Source organism: Panthera pardus, unplaced genomic scaffold, assembly GCF_024362965.1.
Source record: "Panthera pardus isolate Hobbes unplaced genomic scaffold, ASM2436296v1 HiC_scaffold_10, whole genome shotgun sequence".
Classification (NCBI taxonomy): Eukaryota; Metazoa; Chordata; class Mammalia; order Carnivora; family Felidae; genus Panthera; species Panthera pardus.
Window position 1 is genome coordinate 8,281,970 of NW_026526655.1, and position 17,181 is coordinate 8,299,150.

At 44.3% G+C, this 17,181-nt stretch overlaps 1 protein-coding gene across 7 annotated transcripts in view; it reads left to right on the forward strand.

Moving 5' to 3' along the window:
* LOC109264917 (general transcription factor II-I repeat domain-containing protein 2-like) overlaps positions 1–16,308 on the forward strand; it is a 30,970-nt gene extending 14,662 nt beyond the window's left edge. For 5 of the 7 annotated variants that reach the window (XM_053903733.1, XM_053903732.1, XM_053903729.1 and 2 more), the window contains 2 exons: positions 3,909–4,066; positions 5,029–7,914. In XM_053903733.1, the coding sequence (XP_053759708.1) occupies positions 3,909–4,066; positions 5,029–6,776 (1,906 nt within the window). In that variant the 3' untranslated portion in view covers positions 6,777–7,914. Of the gene's footprint in view, positions 1–3,908; positions 4,067–4,771; positions 7,915–15,153 lie in introns of those variants that run through there. The other 2 variants (XM_053903739.1, XM_053903742.1) reach the window with 2 other exon arrangements.
* Positions 16,309–17,181: the final 873 nt, after the last annotated feature.

Consider the following 17,181-nt stretch of genomic DNA (forward strand, 5'->3'; position numbering starts at 1 on the left):
TCGTCATGATCTCTCAGTCCATGAGTTCAAGCTCTGTGTCAGGCTCTTGCTGACAGCTCAGAGCCTGGAACCCGCTTTGGATTCTGTGTCTTCCTCTCTCTCTGCCCCTCCCCCACGCACACTGTGTCTTTCTCTCTCAAAAAAAAATAAACATTAAAGAAATGAAAAAAAAAACAACTGAGGGCTAATTTTGTTGATAAAGTACATCTTACAAATCAATGAGAAAAAGACCAACAATCCAGTAAAAATATTGGCAAAGTATGAACAGGTAGGTCACAGAAAAGGAATTTTTTTTTTATGTGTATCTTTTTCCTTTATTTTTAAATTTTATTTATTTTTATTAACTTGTTTTATTTTTTATTTTTTTTAATTTACATCCAAATTAGCATATAGTACAACAATGACTTCAGGAGTAGATTCCTTAGTGCCCCTTACCCATTTAGCCCATCCCCCCTCCCACAATCCCTCCCTAACCCTCAGTTCTCTGTATTTAAGAGTCTCTTCTGGTTTGTCCCCCTCCCTGTTTTTATATTGTCTTTGCTTCCCTTCCATTATGTTCACCTGTTTTGTCTCTTAAACTCCTCATGTGAGTGAAGTCATATGATTTTTGTCTTTCTCTGACTAATTTCACTTAGCATAATACCCTCCAGTTCCATCCACGTAGTTGCAAATGGCAAGATTTCATTCTTTCTGATTGCCGAGTAATACTCCATTGTATATATATACCACATCTTCTTTATCCGTTCATCCATTGATGGACATTTGGGCTCTTTCCATACTTTGACTATTGTTGATAGTGCTGCTCTAAACGTGGGGGTGCATGTGCCCCTTCAAAACAGCGCACCTGTATCCCTTGGATAAATGCCTAGTAGTGCAATTGCTGGGTCGTAGGGTAGTTCTGTTTTTAGTTTTTTGAGGAACTTCCATACTGTTTTCCAGATGGCTGCACCAGATTGCACTCCAAAAGGAATTTTGAACATAAGACACCCATCCTCATTCATACTAAAATAATTGTTAATTAAAATGTAATTTTAAGGGGCGCCTGGGTGGCTCAGTCAATTGGGCGTCTGACTTCGGCTCAGGTCGTGATCTCACGGTCCTTGAGTTCGGGCCCCGCGTCGGGCTCTGTGCTGACAGCTTGGAGCCTGGAGCCTGCTTCTGACTCTGTGTCTCCCTCTCTGTGACCCTCCCGCATTCATGCTCTGTCTCTCTCTGTCTCAAAAATAAATAAACATTAAAAAAAATTTTTTTTTAAAAAGTCTACTCTTTAAAAAAAAATGTAATTTTAATTAATTTAATGTAGATGCAACTTCCTACCTGTTAGATGTTCACAGATCAAAAAATGTATCACCACAGTGCTAGAGGGTTGGAGAAACTGGCATGCTCGGACTTCGTTGGTAGAAGGGATATATTGGTGAAGTCTCTATAGAGATGAGTTAGTATCTGTTATAGTCGCACGTGCTGTTTTATCCTGCAGATAGAGTCAGACAAGTGTGACATAATGTGTTACAAAATTGGTTGTGCAAAATTAGAATTGACCTGAATATCTGTCAATAGAAAACTGACTAAAATTTTCTGGTAGATCCAAAAGATATTCTAGTATACAGTTGTAAAAAGAAGTGAAACAGCATTTTGTGTACTGATGGGAAATAATCTCCAATATAAAGGCAAAATATAGAACAGTGTGTGTGATGTTCTACTTTTTATGTAAAAATATGGAGGTTGTGTTTTGTGTACAAAACACAAATGTTAAAAACAGATCAAAGACCTAAAACAGAAGAGCTAAAACAAGACTGTGGCAGAAACACAGGAGTAAATCATTGTGATCTTAGGTTAGGGTGTTGCACAGGTGATGGAAGATTGACAGGTTGGGCTTTATTAAAATTAAAAACATTTGTACTTCAAAGGACACTATACAAAAAAACGCCACAGACTGGGAGAAAATATTGCACATCATGTGTCTGTTAAGGGACTTATCTTCAGAATATGTGAAGAACTCTTAGAACTCAATAATAAGACAACCCAATTAAAAAATGGGCAAAGGGCTTGGGGTGCCTGATGACTCACTCGGTTAAGAGTGTGACTCTTGATTTCGGCATAGGTCATAATCACAAGGTGTGGGATCGAGCCCCACGTCGGGCTCTGCACTGAATGTGGAGCCTGCTTGGGATGCTCTCTCTCCCTCTCGTTCTACCCCTCCCTGCTTGCGATCGCTCTTTCTCTCAAAAATAAGTAAACATCTTTATTTTTATCATTTTTTATAAGTAAACATTTTTTAAAAAAATGGACGAAGCACTTGAATGGACATTTCTCCAAACAAGATGTAAAAGTGCCCAATAAGAACATGAAAAGATGCTCGACATGAGTCGTTAGGGAGATGCAAATCAAAACCATGGTGTGATGCTACTTCACAACCAGTAGAGTGGCTATAAAAAATGGCAGGCCGTAACAAGTGTTGGCAAGGATATGGGGAACTTGGAACCTTCGTTCGTTGCTGGCGGGAACGTAAACTAGTGCCGTTGCTTTGGAAAACGGTTTGGCGGTTTCCGAAAACGTTAAACATAGAGTTGCCATATGGTGCAGCAATTCTGCCACTAGGTGCGCACCCAAAAGGAATGAACGTGTATATCCACACGTTTCGACAAATGTTCATATCGGCTTCATCCTTACTAGCCCCAAAGTGGAAACAACCCCAAATGTCCACCAGCAAATGAATGGGTAAACAAAACGTGGTTCTTCCATGCAACGTAATACCGTTCTGTCATAAAAAAGAATGAAATAGTAACATATGCTACAACATGAAGGATCTGAAAAACATTCGGCTACGTGAAAGAAGCCACTCACAAAAGATTGCACGGTCCTGTGATCCCACTTGTAGGAGATGTCCAGAATAGGCAAATAGCATAGTGGTTGGGCCAAGGGTTGGGAATGACTTGGGAGAACGAGGAGTAACCACTGACGGACATTTTGGGAGATGATAAAAATCTGCCGAAATCAGATTATCGTGATGGTTATAGAATTCTATACCTACATTAGAAGTCATTGTACGCTATTTTATTTTTAAGTCATCCCTGCACCCAACATGGGGCTTGAACTTACAACCTGGAGATCACGAGTCACATGCTTCACTGATGGAGCCAGCCAGGTGCCCCTCACTGTGCACTTTATTTATTTATTTTATTTTATTTTATTTTATTTTTTTTAATTTTTTTTTAATGTTTATTTATTTTTGAGACAGAGAGAGACAGAGCATGAACAGGGGAGGGCCAGAGAGAGAGGGAGACACAGAATCCGAAACAGGCTCCAGGCTCTGAGCTGTCAGCACAGAGCCCGACGCGGGGCTCAAACTCACAGACCGTGAGATCATGACCTGAGCCGAGGTCTGACGCTCAACGACTGAGCCACCGAGGCGCCCCCTCACTGTGCACTTTAAATGGATGAGTTTTATGATACATGAATTATATCTCAGTAAAGCTTTAAAAAATAGAGTGTGGGGCACCTGGGTGGCTCAGCCGGTTGAGCGTCCAACTTTGGCTCAGGTCATGATCTCACGGTTCATGAGTTTGAGCCCTGCGTCGGGCTCTGTGCTGACAGCTCAGAGCCTGGAGCCTGCTTCGGATTCTGTATCTCCCTCTCTCTGCCCCTCCCCTGCTCGCACTCTGTCTCTCTCTGTCTCAAAAATAAATAAAAACATTAACAAAAATAGAGTGTGTATATGTGTACATTTGCTTTTATATGTACAGCATGTTGCCTCTGAGGATAGAAATTGGGCAGAAGGCACACTGCACCATATCCTTTTCTACCTTTTGCCTTTTGAATCTTGTATGTGTATTACTAATTCAGAAGCCAAAAGTACTGAATGCTGACTATGCTTTCTTCTCCCCTCCACCCGGTCCCCACAATTGCAGGATCGCCTATGCTGACTTCAGATCACAGGCTGATGCAGAGAGGGCCTTGGAAGACAAGCAAGGAACAAAGATTGGAGGGCTTGCCATAGCTCTGGACCCTGTTGGAGAGAAAAGTCAAGGCCAAGAAGAGAGAGGCTGGAAGAACAGCACGCGGAGAAGTAAGGGACGCTAAAGCTCCGTAGACTGAAACTTGCCAGGGTCGGGTTGTCAGCCGGGTTCCCCAGAGAGGGGCTGGAATCAGGATAGGGACACTTTTTTGTTTTTTAAGTTTATTTATTTTGAGAGAGAGAGAGAGAGAGAGAGCAAGGGAGGGGCAAAGAGAGAGGGGAAGAGAGGATTCCAAGCAAGTTCCACGCTGCCAGCACAGAGCCCGACGCGGGGCTCAAACTCACGAACTGTGAGATCGTGGCTTGAGCTGAAACTAAGAGCCGATGCTTAACTGACTGAGCCCCCCAGCGCCCCTCAGGATAGGGACACTTAAATACAATTTCTCCCTGTATTAAAAATGGGTAGGTCCTCCTCAGATCAAGTTAATGAGTATTGTCCTAGTTAACTGTAACCTTGAAGTCTGCAAAAACACAGCACTTTGAGATACATCAGCTTAGCTCCCCTTCTTGGGGGCTCTCTAGGATTGTGTTTGGACAGGTTCGTAAAGCTGTGGTTTCAGAAATTAGATATTTAATTCTCTTCAAGTAGAGTTTTTGTCAGGTTTAAACCAGAGACCCCAAACGAGTCCCTAATCTGCCTAATCTAGTGAGTAGTCATAATGGCTGCTACAGTATTTACAGGGAGAAAAAACCCCACAATTTATTATGAATATTTTTAAAAATCAAGAAATTTCACATAGAAATCTGGATTTCCAGCTTCTTTTGCTGCTGCATCAGAAAATCTGGTGTCCCTGGGGCTGCATTCCTACATGTCTGCAGTCGTCTGCACAGGAAAATCAGAGGCTTCCTCTTAGCTGTTGACTACAACCCCCACCATTCACTAAGTTCTTCCCTAACTGAAGGAGCGAACAGCACACTTACACTTTGCAAAAATAGAGTCAGTGCTTTTTTCTTGCAAAGCATTAGCGAAGGTGACATGTTAATATTTCTTATGCATTTGTCTCTTTCAAAAGTGGGAAAACGGAAGCTAGAACAAGAAAGCCACACATTTCAAGAAAAATGGGAGCGAGCCTATTTCTTTGTGGAGGTAAAGAATGTCCCTACGTGTTTAATATGCAAACAAAGCGTGTCTGTGTCGAAGGAGTATCACCTCAGACACCATTATGAAACAAACCACAGCAGGAACCATGAGGGATATACAGAAAAGATGCGTGATAAAAAACTAAATGAGCTGAAAAAAAGACTGAAATTTCAACACGATGTCCTTTTGAATGTGAATAAAATAAGTGATGCTGCTATGAAATGCAGTTATGTATTAAGTGAGAAAATTGCCCGGGCATCCAAACCTTTTACAGATGGCGAGTTTATAAAGGAATGTCTATTGAGTGCCGCGGAGATTATGTGCCCTGAACAGAGACACGCATTTGCGAACATAAGACTAAGTGCTAATATTGTTCCGCGGCACGTTGGCGATGTGGCTGGGAACTTACAGGACAAGTTGCGAGGAAAAGGTAAATCATTTGTGGCTTTCTCCATTGCAGCTCATGAAGGGGCTGATGTAGATAATGCCCCCCAACTGGCTGTATTTATTCGTGGTGTTGACGAAACTTTTGATGTGACCGAAGAGCTTTTGGACATGGTACCCATGACAGGCACCTCATCAGGAAACGAATTATTTGTATGTGTTGAGGAAAGTCTTAAAAAATTTAATGTAGACTGGTTGAAATTAGTCAGTGTTAGCACCGATGGCAATTCTGCACTGGTTGGTGTTGAACAACTTGTTACAGAACTTAAATCTAAGGTGTCAGGGCTTTGCAAAGACACAGAGCTTAAGTCTGTGCACGGCCTCATTCTCCAGGAGTCACTTTGCACTAAAAAGTTAAAAATGGATCATGTCATGGACATAGTAATTCACACCATAACCTGGATACGTTCCCATGGCTCAGACCACAGAGAGTTCAGTGCTTTGTTCAGTGAGTTAGATGCACAGTATGGAAGCTTGTTCTCCGTGGGACTTAAGTGGCTGAGTCGTGGCATGGTGTTAAGGCGGTTTTTCGAACTGTTGGAAGAAATTGATTTTTTCATGTCTTCTAAAGGAAAACCTGTTCCCCAGCTTACTAGCAAAGATTGGGTCAAAGACTTAGCTTTTCTGGTTGACATTATGACTTACCTAAACATGTTGGATATCTCCCTGCAAAGGCGTTCACAAGTGGTTACGCAGATGTATGACTCAATTCACTCGTTTTTAATGAAACTGTGTCTTTGGGAGACTCATTTGGCAAGGAACAATCTGGCCCACTTCCCCACGCTGAAATTAGTTTCCGAAAATGAAAGAGATGGCCTGAACTATATTCCCAGAATTAAAGAGTTGAAGACTGAGTTCCAAAAACGGTTCTCTGATTTCAAACTTTATGAAAACGAGCTGACATTGTTCAGTTCACCTTTCTCAGTTAATATTAACAACGTGAGCGAGGAGCTACAGATGGAGGTTATTGAACTACAGTGCAACACGATACTGAAAACGAAATACGACTGTGTCGGAATCCCAGAATTCTACAAACACCTTGGGAATGGTTACCCTAAATATAAAAACCATTGTGCAAAGATTCAGTCCATGTTTGGAAGTACCTACGTTTGTGAGCAGCTATTTTCAGTTATGAAACAACAGAAAACTACTAAGTATTGCCCCCAGTTAAAAGATTCAGGGGTGACTTCCCTGCGGCGCGTTGCTGCACCAGATACACACCCTGGCGTCGAATGACACCTCGGGGCTTAAGAAAGGAGTGTCACGTTTTGGATTTCAAATCTAAGGAGTAATACATTATGAGACTTTGATTATTTCTATTTCCAAATTGTATTTGTTCACTGTCGAATTTAAACCACAACCTCTGGCATCCTACGTTTGTATCTTATCACGTATAAAATAACGTTTGATTATACCTTGGCGGTTTATTTTTCCCCTGCCATACCTTTCTGGCCCTGAAGAGTGATTCACGTTGGCAAACCTCTGCCCTAGAAGCAATCGCATTTTTCCCAAAGGCACTTGTGAACCGGGGATGTGAACCAGGGAGTCCGCTGGATGAATGGGGTGTTTAGATGCCTAGAGCAGCTCTGTCCCCAAGGATGACAGACTCAGCCCCCTCCCTGGAGAGAGCTGGGACCGCATAGCCAATACTGGCCCCTCGGCTTCTCTTTTGGTGCTTCCATTTTGCATTTACACATTTCTTTGAAATTTCAATGTTGTTGGTCAGCATTAGAAGAAGTTGTAGCTGGGCCCACAGCCATTCTGCCTCTCACAGGCACGGATAGGCATTTCCTCCCCATCAGGGCCGCCCCCAAGGGGATGCAGAATGAGGTGTCCGTGTGCGGAAGAGCTTATGAGCATCATTCTGGGGAGAAGGCCCATAGGTACCAGCAGCCCCTTACAAAGGTCTGTGACCCAAAATGTGTTTTTCCACTGTGAAATTGGGACATGACTGCTCACTGTTACAGACACTGTATTTTAAATAGTCCAATTATGGGGCGCCCGGGCAGCTCAGTTGGTTAAGCGTCCAACATCGGCTCAGGTCACGATCTCACGGTCTGTGGGTTCGAGGCCCATGTCGGGCTCTGTGCTGACAGCTCAGAGCCTGGAGCCTGTTTAGGATTCTATGTCTCCCTCTCCCTCTGCCCTTCCCCTGCTTGTGCTCGCTCGCTCTCTCTCTCTCTCTCAAAAAAAAAAAAAAAATTTAAATAGTCCAATTATGAAAGTGAAATGTACTTATTGTAGAACATTTGGAAACTATAAAGAAATAGAGGGAAAAGTCTATAATGTCAACAACCAAAGGTAACCCCTATAAATATTTAAATATGTTTGTTTCCTTTCACTTCCTATGAATTATTTTATATGGTTGAGTGCATTATGTCTGAATCATTTTGTGTTCTGTTCTCCTTCCCCCCCTCCCCTCTTAACAGTGAAATCCTAAGCATCTATCAGTCTTCCAAGCTCAAAGTTGAGTTTATCTGATTGCGTCAGGTGTGTACTGACGGGCCTTTGGCAGCCAGGGTGAGTTCTCTTGGCGTCGCATAAGCCATAGGATTGATTTTTCTGTTCTGCCAGGCTCTGAGAAGGCCAGAGAAACACCCTGTTTTCTGGGGAAGGAATGGGAGATTACGTCTGATGACACTCAGGACAGCCTTTGGGCAGAGGTTCTGGGACCATTAAGGAGCATGAAGAAGCTCAGCTTTCTAGATCTGACCTTACTCTCTGCACCATTTGCCACCACTCTCCTCCCTTCCCTCTCCTTGAAATCTCACTCTCATTTTCCTCCTTTCTCTCGGAATGCTTCTTCTCAGGCCCTCTCCTTCCTCTGTCCTTTAAGTGATGATTTTCCTCCAGTGACTTTTCTTCCCTACAATTTACCGGTGGCTTTTAGCATGGGGGCGGGGGTGGGCAGGGGACAGGGGAGGTCAGTCAGGGCTCTCTTAAAGCAACACTTAAAAGATACCAACCTAAGACGCCTAGGTGGCTCAGTCTGTTAAATGTCCGACTCTTGGTTTTGGTTCAGGTCATGATCTCATGGTTCCTGAGATGGAGCCCTGGGTCAGCTCCACCCACTCGCAGATAGCATGGAGTCTGTTTGGGATTCTCTCTCTCTCTCTCTCTCTCTCTCTCTCTCTCTGCCCCTCCCCCACAAAAAATAAATAAACTTCAAGAGATACAAACCCTTTTCCAAGAACTATGCACACATGTACCTACATGTGTGTTTTTATCACACTTTCAGGAAGTCTCCAGACCCTAGAAGCCCAGCTTGGGACCATCTAGTCCCATGGCTTCAGTTATATCTAGTCCTATGGCTTCAGTTATGTGCAAGCTTTCAGCATAGAATCTCCAGCCCTGCACTTCTTTCTAAATGCCAGCCTGGAAGCCGCTGGACCTCTCCACTGGGATGTCCCACAGGCCCTTTCAATGCATGGTGTTGATGATTTAATTCATCATTTCTCTCCCCAAACCCTTAAGCCAATTCTTTTCTAGTTTTCTTTATTTTAGTGAATGGTGCCATCATCCACCAGTTCTGGCTCAAGGCAGAAACCTGGCAGTCATCTTGGACTCCTCCTTAACTTCCCATTTCTATTTAGTTGCCAAATCTTGATTATACTACTTAACCAAGGTTTCCAATCTTACCACTTCTCTACAATCCCATTAGTAGTGAACACTACCCTAGTTAGGACCATTGTCATCTCTTGCTTGAACTCCTGCAAAAGCCCCTACCTGGTCTCCCTGCTTCTGGTTTCCCCATCTACAATTCTCGGCTTCCAAAATATTCTTCATAGAGTTACCAAAAAATAAGTCAAAACAAAATCATATTAAGTCACATTACTCCCCTGCTTAACATTCTCTGATGCTTCCCTACATCATTTATAATAAAAGTCAAACTCCTCTAACTCAACAAAAAAAACAACCCAATTAAGTGGTCAAAGGACTTGTACAGACACCTCTTCAAAGAAGATGTACAAATGGCCAGTAAGCACATGAAAAGATGCTTAGCATCACTGATCAATAGGGATATGCAGATTACAACTACAATGAGATACCACCTCACGTTCATTAGGTGGCTACTATAACACAAACAACAGCAAACAGAAAACAAGTGTTGGAGAGGCTGTAGGGTAATTGGAACCCTTGTACTCTGTCGGTGAGAATGGGAAATAGTGCAACCACTGTGGAAAACAATATGGTGATTCCTCAAAATTTAAAAATAGAATTGGCATCTGATCCAGCGATTCCACTGTTGGGTGTATACCCAGAAGACCTGAAAGCAGGGTCTTGAAGAGATATTTGTATACCCATGTTCACAACAGCTAGAACATGGACACAACCTAAGCGTCTCCCAACGGATGAATGCATACGCAACATGTGGTATATACATAAAATTGGAATATCATTTGGCCTTAAAAAAGAAGGAAGTTCTGACACATGTTCCAACATGGGTGAACCTTAAGAACATCATGCTGAGTAAAATAAGCCAATCACGAAACAAACAAATATAGGATGATTCCACTTAGGAGCTTAGAGTCGTCAGTCAGGATCCTAGTGCGGGGGGAATGGAGGGGAGGGGCTTCGTGTTTAGTGGGTATAGAGTTTTAGCTTTGCAAGATGAAAAGAGTTCTGGAGATGGATGGTGGTAGTAATTGCACAATATTACAAATACATTTAATACCATTGAACTGTACACTTAAAGATAATTAAGATGACATGTTATTTGTACTTTACCCGGTAAAAAAAAAAAAGGAGGGGGCGCCTGAGTGGGTCAGTCAGTTGAGCATCCGACTTTGGCTCAGGTCATGATCTTGAGGTTTGTCAGTTTGAGCCTCGCGTCAGGCTCTGTGCTGACAGCTCAGAGCCTGGAACCTGCTTTGGATTCTGTCTGTCTGTCTGTCTCTCTCTCTCTCTCTCTCTCTCTCCGTCTCTCTCTGTCTCTCTCAAAGATAAATAAACATTAAAAAATTTAAAATAAAGAGGAAAAAAACCCCAAACTCCTCACCTACGATGGGTCTACAAAGCCATATGTAATAGGGGCTCTCCTGTCTCCCTGTTTTCTTCTCCACTTTGCTCTTGGCTGCACACCTGATACTTGCCTTCTTTCTGTGCCTTGAGTCCTTTGCATAGCTGTTCCTGGAATATTCCTCTCCGGGTCTCCTGACCACCCAGGTCAGAGCTTCAGTGTTGCCTCCTCAGAGAAGCCTCTCCTGACCCACCTTAGAATGACCGCCCCCCCCAGGCCACCCCTCCCTCTCCTTTTTTGTTTCCACTTATGTGATATCCTTACCCCAAAATGTTGTATCCTCTGTGTCATATCAGGAGGCATATGGAGTCCATTTGCCCCATTCCCGGTGATGTTATCTTTGATCATTTGCTTAAGATGGTTCCTGTCAGGTTCCTTCACTATAATATTACTTGTTTATAAGTATCTCATGGACAGATACTAAGAGACTCTCTAAATAGTCTGTTTCTTATCCTACTTTCTCCTATTAATTTTAACGTCTATTGCTGATTCTTGCCTGAAACAGTTACCACTGGGGTATTTGCCAAATGGTAGTTTTCAATTTTGCTCATTCTATATTTATTGGTTGGAATTCCATGAGGAAGTCCTTTCCCTTCACCCTCATTAATTTTTTTCTTCATTCATTCAAGTATTTATATCCATATGGACTCACAGATTCTTATTTAATCCTATAGCTTCTTATTCTAAGGGTTATAATCCTTTATGATCGTTATTTATTTTGTCTATCAGATTGTCCCAGATTTGGCATGGGAGCCCATTCAAGTTGCCTCCTGTGTCTACTGATATGGGTCTACATGTCCCCATTATTATTTGAACCCTTCCTTACCTTCTGGCACCACAAGGTGTTAGAGGCTCATCTTGTAATTTCCTTGCCACAGCCGTGAAGATATGGCTGTTCCCCAAGAAGTCTTGGGGACTTTCATTACAGAATGGCAGTAGACACCAAGACCTGGGTGCTGGGTGAGGTCATTGATGTTGGGCATTAGGACCTTCAGGCCCTCTCGGTGGATGGTCAGGAAATGTATGTACATACACATAGATACCAAAAGCTATTTTGACAAATCTGTCTGTAATTTTGAAAACTATGAGTTCACAATGATGGCTCTACTTCCAGCCCAACACCACAGTGTTTATTCTAGCTGACCCCCTTTCCATATTTTTAACTCATTTTTATGACAGAAATCTGGCTTTTATTAGTATAATTTTCTTTTTTTCCTTTTTTTAAATAATTTTTTAAATTTATTTATTTTTGAGAGAGAGAGAGAGAGAGAGAGAGCATGAGTGCGGGAAGCAGAGAGAAAGGGAGAGAGAGATGCCAAGCAGGCTCCGTACTGTCAGCCCAGAGCCTGATGCAGGGCTTGAACTCATGAGCCATGAGATCACGTCCTGTGCTGAAACCAACAGTCGATGCTTAACCAACTGAGCCACCCAGGTGCCCCAGTCAGTATAATTTTCTTATCTGCTTAGTGCAGATACGAAAAATAAACCTACTACTTAGGGTACAATATTGTACAAGTTTTTTCTTTAGTCTCAGGGTATTTGGTCTAAATACTCTTTTCTAAAGTTGCTTATTTGAGTTGTCCCCGTGTCCTCAGGGTTATTATTCATTTGTAGTACACTTGGGGTCATTTGTTCCTGTTTATATTTCACTTCGGGTCATCTCCACCCCTCCTCTTCCCCAATTGCTTGTTGATTAAAAAATGTTTTCAATAGTAATGATTCTAAAAGTCAGAACCATACAGCCATGTCCCTAGAAGCGTCACTTCCCCGTGCCTTCCACCCGTCCCACTCTCCCACCTTCACACCCCGTGACCAGCCAGGTAACCAACCTCAGTTAGTTTCTGCTCTATCCCTACTGTATTTCTTTTCACACGTTTCCCTTCTTTACATGACAGGAAGCCTACTATAGATTGCTTTTGCACTTGGCTTTTTATACTTAACAGTTTCTTGGAAATTGCTAGGAGACCTTGTGAGCTATTATGTTATGGTGCTGCTTACTCACCTACAGTTCCGTTTCATCAAGTTCACCATCAGCATTTGTGAAGTTGTTGAATAGTCTTGCCTCTTGTGCATGAAAAACAGCATGGACTATTTGGGGGAAGTGAGAGGTGGACATCTGGCCAATACAAGGCTCTGAGGAGGGGAGGTGATGGGATTATGCTCATCAGTGTGGGCCTGGGCCACCTGCCCGAGCCCTAGGCCCAGGTGGGTCAGCACTTAGGCCAGTGGGTACCCTCAAAAATTATTAGGGACTAAGACAGCAGAGAAGGGTTATGGGAGGCAACCACAGTAGTCCAAAACTCGAATTCTTCCATTCATTTACTCATCTGTGCAGGGTATCATCTCTCTGTTGTGGGGCTGAAAGGAACAGAGAAGACAGGAGAGAATGGAGAGACAGGCAGAGGCCAGATGAGGGCGAAGGCCCTGGCTTGCTACACTTGGGAGCTGATACCCGCAGACCGGACTGGGACAGGGCCAGGGTGAGAAGGCAGGGAGATCAGCAAAGGTGCGGGCATGGCTGAACAGAGGCAGTGCCAGAGGGGACTGTCGGGAGGGTGACATCTGGATATGGAGGGACACCAGAAAGTGTCAATGATGCCTCCCAGGCTTCTTGCTTGGTGACCAACAGAGAGAATGAAGGCAGAGGAGCTGGTTTGAGGGAAGCTGAGGGTCTGCAGTGGTAGGCCGTGGGTGTCCTCAGCAGGGAGTGGTGCTTTAAGCTGTCTGTGGCTGTGCCTGGAACACCAAAAAATAAGATTCAAAAGTGGGAGTGGCCTGATGGTAAGTGAAAGAAGCCAGGCCCCAAAGGCTACCTGCTGTATGATTTCATTTCCATTACCTTCCTGAAAAGGCAAAACCATAGAGACAGCAAGTGGATCAGGGGTTGTGGGGGCTGGGACCGACTACAAGAGGGCATGAGGGAAACTTAAGGGGGGCTGGCAGCATTCTTTCTCCATTATACCATGACTGTACATGTTTACTAAAACTCATTGAACTGTCACCCAAAAAGGTTGAGTTTTACTGTATGTAAATTACACCTTAGTAGGTGACTTCTTAAAAAATGGAAGGAGGGGGGCGCCTGGGTGGCTCAGTCGGTTAAGCGGCCGACTTCGGCTCAGGTCGTGATCTCGCGGTCCATGAGTTCGAGCCCCGCGTCGGGCTCTGTGCTGACAGCTCAGAGCCTGGAGCCTGTTTCAGATTCTGTGTCTCCCTCTCTCTGACCCTCCCCTGTTCATGCTCTCTCTCTGTCTCAAAAGTAAATAAACGTTAAAAAAAAAATTAATTTCTTTAAAAAAAAAAAAAAATGGAAGGAGGGTAACCTGGGTGGCTCAGTCAGTTAAGGGTCCGGCTGTTGATATCAGCTCAGGTTCATGATCTCACAGCTCAGAGCAGAGCCTGCTTAAGATTCTCTCCCTCTCTGTCCCTCCATCCCTCTCCTGTTTGTACGTGTCCTCTCTCAAACAATAAAAAAAAATTAAAAATAGAAGGAAGCCCAGGGGACACTGATGGCTGTGAAGCCGTGAGGAGAGAGCCCAGAGGAGAATGAGGGGAGTCCTGAGACTTTAGAATAGAGACCTTGAGTGTCAGATACCAAAGGGGTCAAGTTAAGGTAAGACCCAGGTTTCCAGCAGATGTAACAACCAGGAGGCCACTGATGACCTCACTGGAAAGATTTATTTTTCCCCCAATGTAGGGTCCCTGTCTTTCCCCTGTAGGGTCCCCGTTCTCCCCATGTAGGATCGCCATCCTTCCCCTGTAGGGTCCCCATTCTCCCCACGTAAGGTCTCCATCTTCCCCCTTAACAATTGTTAAGATTTCAAGATAGTGACAGTGAAGCACTAAACCAGTCCCAGGCCGCTCCAAAGTATGTATCACACACCCATGAAGCTGGCCCTGCTGCCACCTGAAAGTCAGGGCCCCGAAGAAGTCGCAGCTGCTTCAGGATCTGTCTGGAGAAGCCAGCAGGGTCTCTATGGAGAACAGGCTCACAGGCTTGGCGGGAAGCAGAAATTGCCTTGGCGCTGCCACCTGCTGGCCATGTCATGCCACTGCACCTCCCTTCCGAGAACAGGACCTTGGATAGAGTGAGAAACTCAGCTCCGTAGGACCAAGTGACCAAGGCTGCCCCTCCTTCACTGAAGAGAAACAGTCCCCTGGGGCATTCTGCTGATGTCACACCAGCCACAGCACCCCAATGATGATGGCAGCACCTCACTGTCACGTTTAAACTTCTCTGTTCTTACAACCCCACAAAAGAGAGATGATACCCTGCACAGATGAGTAAATGAAAGGAAGAATTCGAGTTTTTGACTACTGTGTTTGCCTCCCATAACCCTTCTCTGTTGTCTTAGTCCCTAATAATTTTTGAGGGTACCCACTGGCCTAAGTGCTGACTCACTTGGGCCTGGGGCTCGGGCAGGTGGCCCAGGCCCACACTGACCAGCATAATCCCATTACTGGGCCACAGGGTGGGCCTCTAACCCAAGGCCAGTGGAGACGACTTTTTTTTAGCTGGGGCTGCTGGAAAAAATGTTTTTTAGCTCCCTCTAGACTCTAGGATGTATAGACATGAGGTTCTTTTTTTGACCGCAGCAAAAGACACTGACACCGTGATGAAAGCTAGTCTAAGCATGAAGCTGACACAGAACAGTGGGGAAAGAAAGATGAAAAAAAACTGGTACAGGACATCTTTGAGCTGCCGGATCAAGCCAGCCCTGAAGTGCTATGAGACGGGGCACCCAGAACCTTGTGGTGCTGAGAGCCAATGAACCCCTTGGGTATTTAAACAGTTTGAGCAGCTGCTTACAATGAAAGGTATCTAATCTTTCATCTGCATCTCTAGCCCCATCTGCTCTAGCTTTTCTTCCCATCCTCTTGATCGTGAGTCTTCAAGCCCCTCAGTCTCCCTTGAGTCCTCAGCATGGCACCAGCCCTCTCTCTCCAGGCTTTTGCACATTCCGTTGTGCCTGCCCAGGGCACTCTCCCCTTGCCCACCAGGCTGACAGATCCCACAGACCCTTATGGTCTCAGCCTAGATGACATCTCCTCATCGAGGCTCTTCCTGACTGCAGTTCCCTCCAGAAACATTTGCTGAGCTCCTGCTCTGCCAGACAGCAGGCTAGGGCCCCACACCCCATGGGGGCTCTGGAGATGCCGGTGATCTCAGGGGAGGCAACCTGAGTCAAAGACTCACACTCATGTCCTCAGACAGCAGAACGTGGCTGGGTGAATCTGGAGATTTCAGAGAAAACCGGCAGGGCTGGAAAGCAGAGTCAGGGAGCTGGGAATAGATCTTACTCTCACGGGAGTGCCGACATGGTGAGGAGGGTTAGGATTCTAGATCTATTGTGAAAGCGGTCAGCTGGCCTTCCATGTCTGCCAAGCTACCTTCCGATTTAGCTTCCGTTGTCAATTTATGAATAATACAGTCCTGGTACAGTGAGGGCTGTATTTCTCCTTGAAGGTTCATATACATACATTTTTAATTTTTAAAAAAAATTTTTTTTAACGTTTATTTATTTTTGAGACAGGGAGAGACAGAGCATGAACGGGGGAGGGTCAGAGAGAGAGGGAGACACAGAATCCGAAACAGGCTCCAGGCTCTGAGCTGTCAGCACAGAGCCCGACGCGGGGCTCGAACTCACGGACCGTGAGATCATGACCTGAGCCGGAGTCGGACGCTTAACCGACTGAACCACCCAGGCGCCCCTAATTTTTTAACATTTATTTATTTTTGAGAGACAGAGAGAGACAGAGTGCAAGCAGGGGAGGGGCAGAGGGAGAAGGAGACACAGAATCCCCAAACGGGCTCCAGCCTCTGAGCTGTCGGCACAGAGCCCAATGCGGGGCTCCAACCCATGAACTGTGAGAACCTGACCTGAGCTGAAGTTGGGCACTCAACCAACTGAGCCACCCAAAGGCGCCCCGAAGGAATTTTTTCATCATGATATAATTCACATACCATAATATTCCCCCTTTTATAGTATACAATTCACTGTTTGTTTTTTGTATATTCACAGCACAGCTATCCAATTGTAGGACATTTTCATGACCTCAAAAAGAGACTCCATACTCAGTTATGCCCCATTTCCTCCTTCCCCTAGTCCTTGGAAACCACTAATCCCCTTTCTGTCTCTAAAGATTTGCTGATTTTGGATATTTCATATAAATGGAATCATGAAATATGTGTGGTATTTTGCATCAGGGTTCTTTGACTTACCATAATGTTTTCAAAGGTCACCCATATTGTAGCATAGTACTTTTTTTTTTTTTTCAGTAATCTCTATTTCCAACATGGAGCTTGAACTCATGACCCAGAGATCAAGAGTCACATGCTCTTCTGACTGAGCCAGCCAGGCGCCCCACTTCATTTCTTTTTATCACTGAAAAATATTCTGTTATATGGATATTTTGTGTATCCGTTCATTAGTTGTTAGACATTTAGGTTATTTTACTTTTTGTCTGTGATAAATAATGCTCCTGTGAATGTTCATGTACAAGTTTTTGCATGGACATAGTTTGCATTTCTCTTGGCCATATATACCTAGAAGTGGATTTGCTGTGTTATATGGTAACTCTATGTTTAGCCACTTGAGGAGCCGCCAGACTATTTTCCAAAGC